The sequence below is a fragment of the Lineus longissimus genome, chromosome 5, assembly GCF_910592395.1.
Source record: "Lineus longissimus chromosome 5, tnLinLong1.2, whole genome shotgun sequence".
Classification (NCBI taxonomy): Eukaryota; Metazoa; Nemertea; class Pilidiophora; order Heteronemertea; family Lineidae; genus Lineus; species Lineus longissimus.
Window position 1 is genome coordinate 3,258,620 of NC_088312.1, and position 16,184 is coordinate 3,274,803.

Here is a 16,184-nt window from a genome sequence, read left to right on the forward strand (position 1 = left end):
ACATTTCTCTTATACTAACTATTTTGGAGTGATTTGTCACTAACCTGACAATTTCAATATTTCCCTACCCAGCCCTTCAAAGAAACAGCTCATTAATGGCAACCAGTATCATTGTGAGGGAAATTCAATTACCGCCCAATGTCCAGACATCCATCAACACAAGCACCAATTACGACACTGTCTATGACGTTTTTGTGTCCACATAGAACAGATTTCATCCCTGATGTAAATCGATGCCTAGCAGGTCAACTGATAAAAGAAACCGGATGAATTCAGCTGATACCAATATCACAACAAGGTTTGATAATTCATCAAAGAATTGAGGCACCTCAGTAGCTAGCAAATCCAATAGTATGATCTTCTCACTAATGTCTATATATCATAATCTAGTCCACCAAATTTCCTGCCTGTGAAACAATAAAACAGATCTTGCCGAGATAATTCAACACAAACTTAAATGGCCAATGGAGACACCTTCTAATGTGCTAACCATCGATGGATATCTAGCCTCAAGAACACCATACAAGTGAAACTCCATCCAGGCAAGAAATGAGATTGCCACAGCCAACCAGATCAAAACACTGACAATTTATGACACAATACCCAAGACGTTCTTGCACAACAATGTGATCAGTGTCAGTTTGCACCATAAAATTCTTCACCTCCCGACCTACAGCAGGCAAATGCTGACAAATCTACCATGTGCTATGCGCGGAAAAACATGCTCCACTGAATGGCTCGCACAGCTATAAGGTATCGATATAAAGATGCTTTATAACTCGTGGGATTGCATTGTCATCGATGATTTTTAAGACACATAGTTTGGTAACTATTTGAAAGACTTGAGTATGTCTTTAACCAACCGCCCACATGGAGAGCGTGATGAGGAAAGGTTTCCTACAGACAGACATGGCCAAGTGTTGGTAAACTGGCTGTGTGCAACTATGCAATAAATCTTTCATTCCGTATCTTCAAGCAGTTTTCCGATGAAAGAGGCCGATGCTGCATTCATTAATGTGGTCTCTGCGGTTGTGTCGATAGTCTACTTGTAGGAAACTAAAGTATGAATTCAATAATGAAGATTTGTAGCATATTAACCCAGTACTTCATCAGCATTCACGCTTTCTGTGGCCCAAATTGACCGCAGCTCCTGTGGTTGCTGATGCATTCAGGATCTGCTAGGCACTCAGTAATGTGAAGACACATCAGTAGAGACCCAGAACTGCCTATATTATGGTGGGGTACCTGGTGTACCAGAAAACCTTTTCCCTTTAGCGTATGGCCCAATGAGGTATCAATGCTTTTACAAATTTCTAACATTTTCATTACCTTCAATCAAACTCTGAAAAACCCATCCTAACTTTTATCACTTTCAGCCGGATTTGAAACTTCTCACTGAATCGTTCCACCCCACACCAAAAAAGCGATAGCTGCACAAGATCTTTCAAACCAGTTGGTATTCTCAGACATTGTTGTGGTCTCCCAGCCTTACCAAGTAATCCTTTCAAATTGACCACGGCTTGATTACATGGCATATGGTCATCAGGGATGAATGGAAACTGCCTGGGCTACTGATCTGATGAGTTCTCATATAAATGATATCTTTCATCTCTGTATATATGGGCAACTCGTTGATGGGGTCACAGTGGATGGACATTTCTTAGTGAAAGATTAATCAGGAAGATCATAGCTATCAGGTGTAAGGAGTAAGGCGTAACCTTTTCATGGAAGAAGTAGCACAAAGAATTTATACATAATCTAAGAAGGTTTTTTAGTCAAAACAAATGTGCACCCCTAACGTTTTTTTTGCAAATGAAAAGCTCCTTTTTCGAGATCTGAAAAACCCTTACGCTTTTTAAAAAGCTCAGAGAACTTATTTCTGAGTAAGACCACTTTGGAGGTCTCAAATACTGCAGCCTCCAATGTTGAGTAAACAAAAACACTAACATATCATTTGCAGGTAGGTAAAATGTGGTTGATTATTTTCTCAACTCCTGAATATGAAATCTAAAACATTTTAACCAAGCCACAAACACGCGTTTGAGCGTTCATGGATGCCATTTGTACTCTCTCACTCGGAACAAATTTTCCGCAACCATAAAATCGTGACATTTTTCAAACTTGTGCAAATATGCTTGAAAGATTGATCTGGCACTCTCTGCCGAAGGAAGGGTTGGGGCCGACCCTTTGATGTGAGATTTAATCAACCTGAGTAATTTGGCACAATCTGTATTCGGTCGAATCTTTAATGAAAACTGCACGCAACATGCAGAATATTCTAGCTTGGAGCAGTCAGAGAAGAGAAGTAGGATATTGTTGATGGCTCATTGCTGTGATGGCTGTGTCCATGTTGAAAGAAATTCGTAAATCTATTCCTCACTTCTAAATTTTTACCGAAAATGAGACGCAACATGAAGAAATCAGAGTTTGTAGCAACATAAGAAGAATCATACATGGTTGAGCATTACTTCTCTCATACAACATTAAGATTTCTTTATAGTCATATCACGCGCTGGAGAGGAATGATTAGCCAAGTGGCACGATACGTGGGCTGGTATAAAATCATGAGTGATACACTACATCAGGCGCAGTGGTATAAATGTCTCTCCCTGGCCAGCCTCTTCATCTTCTTGTCAACACCTGACACATCTCATCCTTTACAAAAAGACAGCAGCAATAGTTGCTGTATGAAAAACTAGACAGCGTGGTAGTTATGTTGTCCTGGTTGTTGATTCCTTTAGCCACTTCTACTGCAACCCTTTTGCTGGCTTACAGTTAAGTAAGTATAAGTACCACCGAAAAAGCTCGAGTCTTTTTTACCAACGGAGACCAGGATCTTTCACAGGTCTTCTACCTGTTATACCACACTCAAGAACACAGTCCATGTGACAGCGGCAGCTGTTACCGTGGCATAAGCAGGAAAGAGCCTGACAGAGTGGCTATCAACAGTCTCATTCTGGTAGATGATCATCTTCGACTTCTTTACCACCGTGGCCAGTATTATTCGAGGTAATAGTTTGAAGGACATGTAAACAAGACAGCAGCCACAGTTTCCAAGACAGCTCATTCCTGAAAAGCTTGAGAGAGTGACAGTGGCAGTCTCATCTTGATTGATCGCTCCCTCTAGCCTCCTTTGGTGTATGACCAGCATCAGATGGTTCTTTCAAGGACACGTACCATGAGACAGCATCATCAGTTCCCACAATAATGCATATTCGATAGACATCCAAAGTTTCGTCTTGGTTGATTGATCTCTATCAGCTCCCTTTACTGCCCGTGGCCAATGAGTTAATGCCCTGTCAGCAGATTGCAAGTAGTCAGCAAACGTAATACTCAAGTTTAGACATTCTTTGGCAAACGTATTTCAAACATTAAAACTGAGGGCACAATGTTTTTGGTAGTCCTCAACAGGAAGTTTAGTCTCAGCACACACACGTTTGGAACTAGGTAGAGCAGTCATGTAAGTGTGCCTGGACAGAAGACAGGAAAAGGAGGAGACACGAATGGCCCAGCCAACGAATGACCCTTGTCCAATTCCTTGGCCAATTTGCGATCGACAACATCAGGCATCTCGGCACAAACACTTGTTTGGAACTAGGTAGAGCAGTCATGTAAGTGTGCCTGGACTGAGGAGTTGTCAAGTTTATGCCAGATGCTTGATCAATATCATGAATGTGTACCAGTAAGTTACTCATATTGGGTTAAACCAATCTGTATTCCAAAATGCTCAGACGGAAGGTTGTAGGACCCAGCAAGCAGCTGAAGGCATACGTCAGGATTCAGTGCAATGATTGAATTAGGTGTTGCTATATGTATGAAATTATTAACCTCTTCTTGGAGTCCTGCCCAAATCTTCTGATTCTCTGTGGAAACAGTGATGGACATTGCATAGATGATGATAAAATGATGAGAGCTCTACATGAGAGTACATTGACAACAACCTGAAATCATATTTTGGACACATATTTCACAGTTTACACTAACCATGCTTGTTCCTTATTAGGAGTTGAAGTGGAATGTGAATTACCTTCTATTACTAAACTCAGATTATTCTGCTCACTTTCAAAATGAACATGCAGAAGAAGCACTTCCTAAAACTTCCTTTTCGCTCGGTATTCATATCAGCTGCTGTTGCTAATGGATTTGTTAATTAGAAGGTTTCATGCGACACTAAAATCAGACATGTTTGGAAGCAAAAGCAGTCACCATCTATCCAGTCACGCTACTATTGAGACATGTAAGTGCAACAGAAAGCGTGGAAGTTGTGAAAATCCTAAATGTAGTCCTAATTTTTGCAATTTGCAATTAGCTCATTTTTCACACAAGCTCATAAAGCTCATGATCAGGCAAAAAGCAAGGTGAACAAGTGAAATCGAAGGACACTCTATAGACAAGTAGGGCAAAACCTCAATGTCACTTTATTTGATTGCCAGTACATTTAGGGATTCACTCGAGCTTAATACTAATTGTAGAGAACTGAAATATTTCATGTGAGCAATCGAATCAAAAGACAAAACCTTATTGTTACATAATTGATGTTATTGGTTGCTGCCCTGCCCTCTAGAGAATACTGGCTTTTTGTTGTCGCAATTATGTCCAGTTTGCACATTATTAGGATTGATTTATTGACAGAGCTGACATCCCATGTCACCACGCTGGTTTATCTTCACGGATGAACAGATTCAGAAACTGTTGTTTTATGTTTCATTTTGTACAGCATCTAAGCCATGCATTGATCAGTGTCGTTTATTTACATGCTTCAATGTTGCATTCATGGTCCAATTCAGACAGATGATCAACCAAATTTGAAGACTCCCTCTGTCATTCTGCCATTTGAATTCCGTATCTTCATCTCTCTGCAATCGGTTGCCGTTGGGGAGTCAAAGGTTGGTTGCCATCTCTTCACTTTAGGCTGCTCCATGTTCCATTCCATGGTAGGCGGAGACAAGCGACAGGTCACTGCCTCTTTATACTGAAACATCGGGTGATCGAATCATATACGGCAATACAAGGTAAACATAAATTTACCTCGACTCAAATGACACGACGTATGAAAGTATCGTCCATACTCAAAACATGAGGGCCGGTTGAAATCTTCGTATATGGAGACTATTATAGTTGCTCCTGGTACAATTACTGTTAGATACATACACTGGTCATTTGAGTTTCGTCCATTAAGGTTAGGGGACCCTTGCAGTCTATGACATGGACTCATCAGGAGGCGTCAGACCACCAGAACTTGGGTCAACAAACGAGAGAACAGAACAGACAACAGTTAATGTGTAAAAAACAATTTAAGTCACAGGCCAATCTTTTGCCAAAATGAAGGACACATTTATCATTATATATACACATACGAGACAATACAAGGCACAGTATAAATGTCCCTCCTGTCTCTTAACGCCCAGTTGAAAAAATAAGACCACCAGAACTTGGGTCAACAAACGAGAGAACAGAACTTAGAAAAAACAACGGTGAATGTGTAAAAAACAAACATAAGTTAAAGGCTAATCTATTGTCAACATGAAGGTCACTTTTAGTTATTATATATATATAAACAAGACAATACAAGGCACAGTATAAATGTCCCTCCTGTTTCTTAATGCACAGTTGAATCGGTTAAACAAATCACATGTTTAAATTCTCAAGTCGGACTACATGTACAATCTCCTCTTACCCCTGGTCTTTGCTAATGGGTCTTAACTTACTAACTATGCCTGATACTCACCCCCCACCCATTAGAGAAACTCTCTGAATCTTTGCCAACCACAACTTGCTTAAATAATTCGCCCAGACATGACCATATCCGATCAAGCTCCATTTTCCAGAGGCTATACATTTTTACTGCCCGGATAAACAGAGTTGACCATCAGCAATTTCACCAAGTAAACACTCAAATGATACAAGATCAAAGCCCTTCATCAGTTTGGTATTTAACCAGCATCAGATATCTTTTTTGTCAGTGCTTACCACACCACTCATGGAAAACTTCCTCTCGGTGGTCAACAGCACTTAATTGTCCTATTTGTAAGACATGTGAAGATGTCGTTTACGTTAGTCATTTCAGTTTCAATATCAAGTTTGCAACTAAAAACCTACAAAAAAGGCCAGATTTTACCTTTCCCATTGCATAATTTTCCTGCTTTATAACAGGGAAGTGCAAATCAGTTGCTGCTCCACGCCAAATCATGGATCCTAAAAGTAGATCTACATGCATACCGTGATGGTGAATATGAAACCTGGGGACTAACATTGAAAGCAAAACAGCAGTGCTGCACACAGGAGGGAAACTACATGCAATCGGTACTGCAACTGATATATTAGCCAAGTACTCTCTCCAGGCTGATGGATCAGCACCTACTTTAGCTTCTCTGGCAATATTCTAAATGATGGACTGAGGGTAGGTCTCAGATTTCACCTAGCCAATTAAGCTGAATGCCATAAGTAACACTCATTAATGCACCGCACACAATGTGGCCGAGTCGATCAATCATTTTAAGACGTCCAAAGGGAAGGCTTCGGGTGTACATTGGGAAGCTGACTGAATATACCATGACAACACCCCGACTTTAATGGACGTAAGGCCCAACCAATTTCAGCTCATAAGAGATATTGAAGAGAAAAAGATCGAGACTTCAATCCATCTGGCTCCAAAGGCAGGTCTTTCTATTCAAACAAGATAGGAAACAATGCAGCTCTGGGGATTAAGTCAAAAAAGGTCAAGTTTTATCCGATCAGAATAGGCCTACACACTTCTTTACAGATCAAGACAAAGCTTCTGATGCCTGAACCTAAGCTTCCAACATTGTCAAATGTCACGAGGCCAATGATGGCAGAGAGAATATGTTTGAACATAACGTCTGTGTGGAGAATGCATGGTAGATGCATAGCACTTGTGCACAGAAACTCTGCACTGCACACTTGTGCCCGTCTAACAATATTTCACACTGCTGCTGCTTTAAAGTATCTTTCCAAGCAGCTTTACGATGCCAAAGAAACCATTTATGACAGCTAGATGCTAAAGATGGCCCATTACGGTTCTAAATGATAAAATCATTCCTATGATTTGCCGATGAAATTATTGAGCTGAACACAAAGTGTCATAAATTCTCATGATTTACTACTTTTTCATGGCTCCTCAGTAAATCGCGGCACACAAAAACCTATTAAACACCATTATGGAATCAACAGACCAAAGCTGCACAGCGAGAAAAATTCGGCAATAAGCACCACCACTGTTACCATGACAACAGCAGTAAACATCGAAAATAGAGTAAAAAGCGTCTGATGAAGGAGACGCTCAATGGGGGTGGTTGCGATATTGTTCCTGAAATTGACTTTAATCATGATTAGATTCTTCACGGGACGCGGCACATGAATCAAGAGCAGACGCCATTTCATGGGCTCCATGGCACTGTCACTGATTGATTGGTCATCAATCGGTGACCTCCTCAGAATATGACAATATGCCTTGGGGTCCGTTTGGCAATTACTGGTGAAATTAACGACAGCCTCTAGTTGGGATGCTGATCCATCAAACGTCAAACAGAGACTTCCGGGAGTTGCTGATGGTCGTCCCTTATTCAAATTTCCCTGCCTCATTCTCACCATCAACCTCGTGAATGAGTTACGTATAATTGGGACATATACATCGATACTGAAGTTCCCATCACATTATATACTGGTGGACGATATATCATACATCGATACAAGATGAACTATACCAGGAATCATGTCCATTGATTAAATCTCGCCTCAGAAGGAAATCTGTTCCTCTATATTAAATATGTATCAGTCAAAATGCACCAAGCTGGCATTGTGATAGATTGACCATTACAAGACGATCAATGTATCAGAAATAATGTGATTTAAAACGATCAAAGATATTGAAGAGGAATATCCTTTAGAAGATTGAAGAGCTAACGGCCCATTATCTAAAACTTATTAATCCTCATACGAACCTGGGTTGAAAATGCACACTAGGTTTTTTGACTTGCTATTAACTTCTTCCTCTTCTGCAGCCATTCAGCAAGATTTATATTCAGATTCAGATGTGCCAAATAAGATCCAAAGGAGTAATGCGTTACTTTTTTTATACTTAAGCAATCGACAATTTCACCGCATGATCTACATATTTCTCCACTTTATAAACTTCAATGTGCGTGTCCAGTCACATTTATAGACAGTGAAAGCAGGAGGAATTTCCGTCTTATCATTACCGAGAGCTCAATCTCATAAAATGCCTCCTTAGGCAATGAAACAAATTGCTCTAATAGAACTGATTAGGAGACATTAGGCAATGTTTTCACCAATTAACAACCATTTTATAGAAAGAATGTCTTGTAGCTCGACACTTGAAGAAGAAAATTGGCATCATTACGATTTTGAACACAGGATAGTATATTCATCCCTTACGAAAATGAATCCCAATTCACCATGGTGAAATGATGATTTACCATGGTGAATTCTGATTTACCATGGTGGTTTCATATTTACCATGGTGAAATCTGCATTCATCATGGTAAATATTAATTCATGGTTCAAAAGTTCAAAATTTGTCCCACCACTGATCACGATATTTAGCTGTTTATAATACAGCTCTAACAAGAAGCCATTCTGCACACAGGGTTAGCATTCGTAGAATCCAGCCATACATCAGGCTCATAAAAAACTTTAAATCATACAAAATTCAATTTACTATGGATTGGTATCATGATTATGTGGGACCTAACCCTTAAAGTCAGTGTTTTTGAAAACTTAGCTTGGTTTCAAATCTGAGGCAAGAAATAAAATCAATTTGAATGACTTGGCATCAAGAAGATCCTACCAATCAGGCAACTGTATCAGATTCCTTCCTATACGAGGAATTGCTATGAGATCTGATACCAGTAATATCCATTTTCAGTGCTTCACTCCACTGACATTGAAATACTAATAACTGTCTCGCACTACTGTAAAATCAATTCTTGTAAACCACCAAATTTGTATGCCTGTTACTTTTTGCAATTGGCAAAAGTTCTTAGAAAAGTTAAATTTTTCTAATTTTTACTTTGGAATATGAAACTGAATGGTGTCATCATTGGAAAATGCGCCCACATACGTAAATAGACGCAAATCTGAAAGTTTTTTTATCGGGCTGGGAAAACAAATAGGTTTACAGAAGTCTGATTATGATCGATGATAAAAACTGGGTTGTCTACATTTTAACAAAGGACATCAGTTGACATTTTTCATTGATCATCCTAGTTAAGCAAAACAAACGTGGAATACAATGTTTTTAGACATACATGTACAGACAACAAAATTAATTATTTAATGAATATCTGAAATATTTAATGTCAGTCTCAGAATAGCTCCACATATCGAAAAACATTGGTTGATATTTTTATTGCATCAATATGATTCGAATTGATGAGGATATCTATTCACTAATTTGACAAATGTAGATCAATTAATCAATAAATCAATTAATCAATTAAACCGAGTTTACATGTACCTGATCACAATTAATCAAGTGGTCATAATTGTAATGAAAATTAATGAGCACATTTCATCAGAGGATAAAGACGTGCTTGCCATCACAAAGAGAAAGCTTAATAATGATGCAGGGATTATCAGATCAGCTTATGATGGATTATGAATGCTTCGGATGAGAGGGGAAATTGTGGTTTGTTTTGCTTTACGATAACCAGAATCTCAGGGGCCAGGTAGGCTAGAGAAGGTTGTTCAATGTTAGACGGTGTGATCATAAAGGAGGAATATCAAGAGGCATGATTGTCGTCACTAATGCATTGTTACAGAGATAATGTGTAGAGACTGCTACAGATACAAGTATACATCTAAAAGTGTACATTTTCTTTTGCATACCAAAACCATCATCTACGCAGAACACAATATTGGTTCAGCAGTAACTCGCTCTATTCTACTCAAGGAAAAAAGGCATTCAAATGATTCCTACCTTATATCTTTCCACTTCTTCTTCAGAAACTTGATCGTCTGCGGAGAGTTTCTTGGTGATTTCTATAACTGCCTCGACTTTGTCCAGCCAAGCAGAGATATGTTGGAGAGACTTGAGAAACGAACTGAACTTTTCGTCAAGTGCTGTATTTGGTTCAGGTTCCTGAAAAAGAAGTTAATTATTCAGCTTTTTATGACTTTGACCGAACGAGCCAAAATCGGCAATATTTTTACCAACACTCTGTGATGTTAGTACCAATCAAACTCAGAAGAGATGGAATGTGACGTCAAGTTCAAGAGTCACCATTTCTCTGCGAAGACAATTTAAATGGGTGGCAGTGTCGCTGATTGGAAACCCCTTTTATCAACATGATATCTTGCCACCACTAGGAAACATCCAAGATGAGGTGACTGTTGACAGGAAATGACCCCACATCAAAGGCCGGAAAAGAAAAAGAGGGAGAGACTTTGATTTCAATCACATCAAACCCTTCGAAGTCACTTCCAACTCTCTGATAGTCACTTCCAACATTTTGATAAGTCAGTTCTTAACTTTTGACGATGTTGAGCCAATTACCTGTAAAGACTGTCTCCTGGCACTAAGCTTTTTCATGATATTTGTCCATTGATCAATAACACCCTGCACCTTCTCCTTGCACTCCTCAAGGGCGCCCTCATCTGCAATCTCAATCAACTGTTTACTTGTATCATTCACCGCCGACAAGAGGTGGTTTTTCGTAGCCATGGTTTCCTGGATTTCTTCTATGAATCCAGTTTCCACATCTTTTGACACTTTTTGTTCCTCTTTTTCGCTGATTTCTGTTTGTGTTTTGTCCAACCATTCAGACAGCTCTTTGTAGTCTGTTTGGAACTGCTCAGCCAACTTAAGGGCCTTTTCCAGGTCACTTTTGCCTTTTGTAACCTGAGGAGAAAGATAAATGAATAAAATTCAAAGGAAACCTAAATTGTTCAAAGTTTTGTTCTTTTATAATGTACATCTAACTTATTCTACATTTGCATTGCATCCAGAAACAAAAGTGTGTTTCCCCCAGATTCAAACCAAGATTCTGATAGAATGTGTTAATGTGCCATGACATGTGGCTCTCACAGTTAAGGGGTTAATCCCAGCTCTTTTTCATACCAAGATGACACCATCATATGACGAGATCAATTACTGGAATAATGTTATGAAGGGTTAACTGATATTTCCTGTGATTGTGCAATTGAGACAAGATGCAATCGAGACAAGTGAAGTGCCTCTAAATCAAATCGATAAAGTCTTGGCTGTCTCTGATGTATGACAATGACAACATGTGTATGTTAGTGATACGATACATGATGGGTATCGATTGTTTTTTACCCATGGTTTTATTTCATTATGCAATATCAAGTACAGTGGAACCTCCGTAACTCTGTAACTGAACTAACCTGAGCACCAAGTCTGTTGTATTGTTGCTTGATAGCATCAAGCTGTTTACTGAATCTCTCTGGGAACCCAATTTGTTTCTTCTCCACAATTTGTCTTCCAGTTTTTATCACATATTCAACCTCTGGCTTCAGTTCACTCATGGTGTCGAAAAAATCCTTCAAATATTCAAATACGTGTCTTTAGGACAAGGTTGAGGGATATGCTTAGTAGCGGGAAAGGGGGCAGACCTTGATTGGGAGTGGCAAAGGTAGTCATTTGACAAGGAGTGATAACAGTTTACAATTATGACAAAGCTCATTCATATTCTACATCTGAAATAGAGGAGCTACACTATCATCACTATAACATGTATAATTTCTATAAAATCCATTTTGCTTCAAATATCTTAAAACAACTGGTGTTTTATCAAGGAACTACAGTATATAAGGATCTTTCAATGACCAGCCTATGAAGCACAGAACATCCATGGATCATCTCTGCCATCTAGAAGTGACATGTTGAGTTACTCTACTGGCACTGCCATAGCATATGCTTTCAACATGATCAAAGGAGTGGGTTCCTTTTCACATTTGTTTGGCTTCAAAGTACGCATTGTTATCAGAATGAGCCAGACGAACAGAATTCATGACCAATGCTTTAATTAACAGGTACCAATGTTAGAAATTAAAAGCTGCATCAAGATTTTCCCTTACCACACAATGCTTGAGCTGATTTTCAAGGGTTTCAGGGTCATCACACAGGATGTCTATTCGATGAGACTGCTCTTCAATTTCAGACAAAGTTCTCTTCACTCGACCGAGTTTCGGCTCAAAGTCGGCTGGACGCTGGAACTTATTAAACATGACTTTTAGTTCTGCATAGTTTTCCTGAAAACAGATCAAAAACAAACATTGGACACAGTCCTTTTTCATAATCAATTCAATTTTACAACAGATGTTGCCATCACCTTGATTCAAGCTTAAACAATATAAACTTTTCCAGCTCCAAGTTCTACTTACATTGAGCATAGTAACTTGTTGTTGAAGGCGATCAGCAGCATCTTCATTGCCCTGCGACCTGTACTTCACAATCTGACTCTCCAGTTCAGCCATCAGCTTGTCCTGCTGTTCAAATTCTAACTTCAGGCCCTAAAATTGTACGATGGATACAGGTTTATAACAGAACTTCATTGTTCAACAGATGAAATCACACATAATTTCCACTTCTACACAAAAGACCTGACACTGAACAAACCTCCAACATGTCTGAACAAACCTGCACTCTTCGGCTCTTCGCCATTTTTTGAGCCAATGTTCCCTGATACTTGAAATAATCCAAGAGCAAATACATGAACAGATACTCCATGAGACTGTTGCCAGATAAGTCCTACTGTCCACTACAGTAACTGTCAGTTTTTGCTATGCTGCAGGACATTGTATTGACGAGTTGTCAGGAAGGCCTTTCATCTTTAAAGGTCACTGTGGTTGCAAGACAACATGACAATACAATTTACTGGTGGTAGATGGAAAATAAAATGTCCTTTCTGTAAGCCTTTTACACTCAGACACAGTAAAAGTAAGCTGTCCAACATATTTCATCATGCTTGTGTTAACCCTGACTGAGTAGCTCATAGGTACACATTGGGTTTAACAGTTACATATAATTGGAACTCACCTCAAATTGTTCCGGTACATCTCCAGCAAGTATCTCGGCATCGGCCTGGGCCTTCAGATGTTCAGCCATCTCTACCAGCCATTGTGACATGTCGATCATCTGCTGTTCAATGTCCTGGCATGAATTGACGGCCTGCTCGAGGAACTGGAGCCGCTTCTTGGCCTAGAAAGAGGAAGAGGGTCAGTTGCATGATTGATCATTTGAATACTGGACAGAACTAGAGGATACAATGTACAGTGACACAGTTATCTGAGCAAGGTTGCAAGACGAAATTCAGTTCCCATTCTGTCCTCATTTGGAAACTTCCATTACCTCACAGCTAATTTAACTTATTGATACCATCATTTTGATAACTTACATCTTGTGATGTCGTATTCCACCTTGTAACGAACTGTTCCCATTCTCCCTTCATATGGAACTCCATTATCTCACTGCTAATTAACTTATCTGCTAATTGCTCCATCTTCTCCTTGTTCTCATTAGTGTGGTTATGAATAGTAAGGCTCTCTAATTCCTGAAGAAAACATTTTGAAAAAGATCAGACCAAATTCACCAAATTCACCAAATTCACCCGACCAAAGGGCCTAATTGCCATGAAAAGACGAATGCTGCCATGATTTCTGTTAAGAAATTGATTGCGGCAAATTTGTCATGCTACAGATGAAAAAAAATTTCAAGTCCAAATATTTTTTTCACTTGATTTTTTTTTCTGCTCAAAATGAAGAAACATCATCAGTCCCAAAAATGTTTGGACTTTGAAAAATTTTCAGAATTTTGAACTTTTGAAAAATTTCAACTCTGAAAGATGAAAAAATTTCAAGTCCAAATATTTTTTTCACTTGATTTTTTTTCTGCTCAAAATAAAGAAACATCATCAGTCCCAAAAATTTTTGGACTTTGAAAATTTTTCAGAATTTTGAACTAATAAACAGTTCCCATTCTTAGAAGGTCTTTCAGAACAGCAGCACTTAACTTACATCAATTTCCTCAGCAGTTTCCTCAGGATCTGTGGTGTCGCTGTCCTGATGTGACTTGAGCGATCTCTCCACATCATCCAGCCACTCCACCTCCTCCTGGTAGCGACTCCTATACTCTGCAATATGATCCTTCCCCGTCATGAACCTGGTATAGAGAGAATCGCTCTTGGCGCAGATCTGTGACCACTTCTCGTTGAGGATTGTCATGTTTTTGTCAAGGTCAGGGGAGCGGGATGCACCATCATCTCGTAGGATTTCTGCATAAAGGGCTTGAGCTTCGGTGACAAGCTGTTCCTTGCACATCACCTCATCTTTCAATTTCTGGAAAAATGATCAATATAATCATGATTGATTTCTTGGTACTTATCTTTTAACAATGAGATGAAACTGAACTGTTGACTGATTCTGAGCCAGACGGATGAGCCATTGATACATTTTTGTACAAGAAAAGCCGAACCATAGAAGAAATCTCTGCTGTATGGCCGAGTTAGGTTTTATATTACTTATAGGTAAAACCAGGCATGGATATAGGCCCCCCAAGATGAAAGGCATTGGTGAAGAGGCAATGCCGTCAATGCAACCTGAAATCTAGGTCAAAACATTTCTGTTACTGTCCGTCATGACGTTACCACTTAAAGAAGCAGAAGCTTAACACCTTCAGCGCCGGTGTTTCACCCCCAAACACCCCCTTTTCAGATCCCCAGAAAAAAAAAGTATAAGAGATAGCTGCATCAGGTCTTTTGTGGTTTGGACTTTCAGTTCCTGCCCTACCCTGAAGATGGCGATGGCGTAGTTCTTTCATCTTGCATCGATGTTTTCTTGTAATGTGATGATGTCATCTTTTACATCCATGAGACTCTGATAATCAGCTCAAAGAGGGGGATTTGGGCCACGTAGAGCAGTGGTCTTTTCAGTTCCTACCTTGCCCTGAAGATGGCGATTGCGTAGTTCTTTCATGAAGTCCATGAGACTCCGATAACCAGCTCAAAGAGAGGGGATTTGGGCCACATAGATCTACGTGGTTCGGCCCTGAAGGTGTTAAGAGTCAGAAAATCCTTTACTCACTTGCATAGCTTGACAATTAATCTCTAGGTCCTTCCAGTTCACCACTACGTATTCCTTGCTCAGATGTTCCTGCAGCACCGTGTCCATCCATGCCGTCACCTCTTCAAACCGCGCATTCAACTTAGCGCTCGTCTCAGCCATCACATGGAGATGTTTGTTCTGATCATGTGACATCCGCACAACCTCTTCCCATTGCTCGTATAACTCACGGACATCCTCCGCAAGTTTCGTGCCGAAGTCTTCGTCTGAATCTATTAGAAGTTCGTTGACGATTTCCTTGATTGCATCGATGTTTTCTTGTAATGTGATGATGTCATCTTTTACACCCTGGAAGAATTGCAAAGATGCAGTTGAAGAATTAACAATCCAAATCTCTCAAATTTGAAACATCGTCACTGCACATCTTCAGAGTTCAACCAATCCTACCCTTGTTGGAAGTTCAAATACAAGTCCAGAAAACAGTTGCTACGACCTTGACAAAACTGTTGACTGGTTACTCTCTTATGAAGAGTACAAATCACTCATAATGTTAAAACTTACATCGCTTTCTTTAAGTTGTGCCCGGAGCATGTCTAAGTCACCATACGGCGCCTCGTCAGCATGTAAGAACACGTCCATGTCTTCCATCCACTTCAAAAGACCCTCAGTTTGTTGCTGAAAGAAAGGCAAAAAGAAGTTGAGCCCCAACGCTTCCATTTGAATTTCACTTGCTGTACATGTAACTACAATTATGCATAAACATAATCATTAGGAATACAGTATGGGCATATCATGTTAATCCTCATCCAAGTACACTGGTTGCCAGTGAGGGCTGTTCATCTCACCTGTAACTGTCTTAGTCCATTGATTGCTCTCTGCAATCGACTCAACCTATCATCTATGGCGGCAGTGATCTGTGACCAGCGGGAGTTGGCAGTGTGAAGATCGTGCTGGAGCGTCTCAATCTTTTCTCGGGTGGCCGATCTCTCGATGAGCTCGCGGCCCGTCCTGTTGATGTACTCCACGGTTGGCAAGTGGTCATGGATGTCTTTCTGAAGCTCCTGATCAATATATATTGTATGTCTTAAATAGGTTTTCAAAATGATGACTCATATTACATCTAA

At 39.7% G+C, this 16,184-nt stretch overlaps 1 protein-coding gene across 12 annotated transcripts in view; it reads right to left on the minus strand.

Moving 5' to 3' along the window:
- LOC135487999 (dystrophin-like) overlaps nucleotides 1-16,184 on the minus strand; it is a 224,721-nt gene that overhangs the window by 182,828 nt on the left and 25,709 nt on the right. For all 12 annotated transcript variants that reach the window (XM_064772341.1, XM_064772343.1, XM_064772342.1 and 9 more), the window contains 11 exons: nucleotides 15,906-16,121; nucleotides 15,622-15,735; nucleotides 15,082-15,408; nucleotides 14,017-14,337; nucleotides 13,398-13,553; nucleotides 13,040-13,201; nucleotides 12,385-12,513; nucleotides 12,079-12,252; nucleotides 11,386-11,541; nucleotides 10,535-10,879; nucleotides 9,959-10,120 (listed from right to left, as the gene is read on the minus strand). In XM_064772341.1, the coding sequence (XP_064628411.1) occupies nucleotides 9,959-10,120; nucleotides 10,535-10,879; nucleotides 11,386-11,541; nucleotides 12,079-12,252; nucleotides 12,385-12,513; nucleotides 13,040-13,201; nucleotides 13,398-13,553; nucleotides 14,017-14,337; nucleotides 15,082-15,408; nucleotides 15,622-15,735; nucleotides 15,906-16,121 (2,262 nt within the window). The remainder of the gene's footprint in view (nucleotides 1-9,958; nucleotides 10,121-10,534; nucleotides 10,880-11,385; nucleotides 11,542-12,078; nucleotides 12,253-12,384; nucleotides 12,514-13,039; nucleotides 13,202-13,397; nucleotides 13,554-14,016; nucleotides 14,338-15,081; nucleotides 15,409-15,621; nucleotides 15,736-15,905; nucleotides 16,122-16,184) is intronic.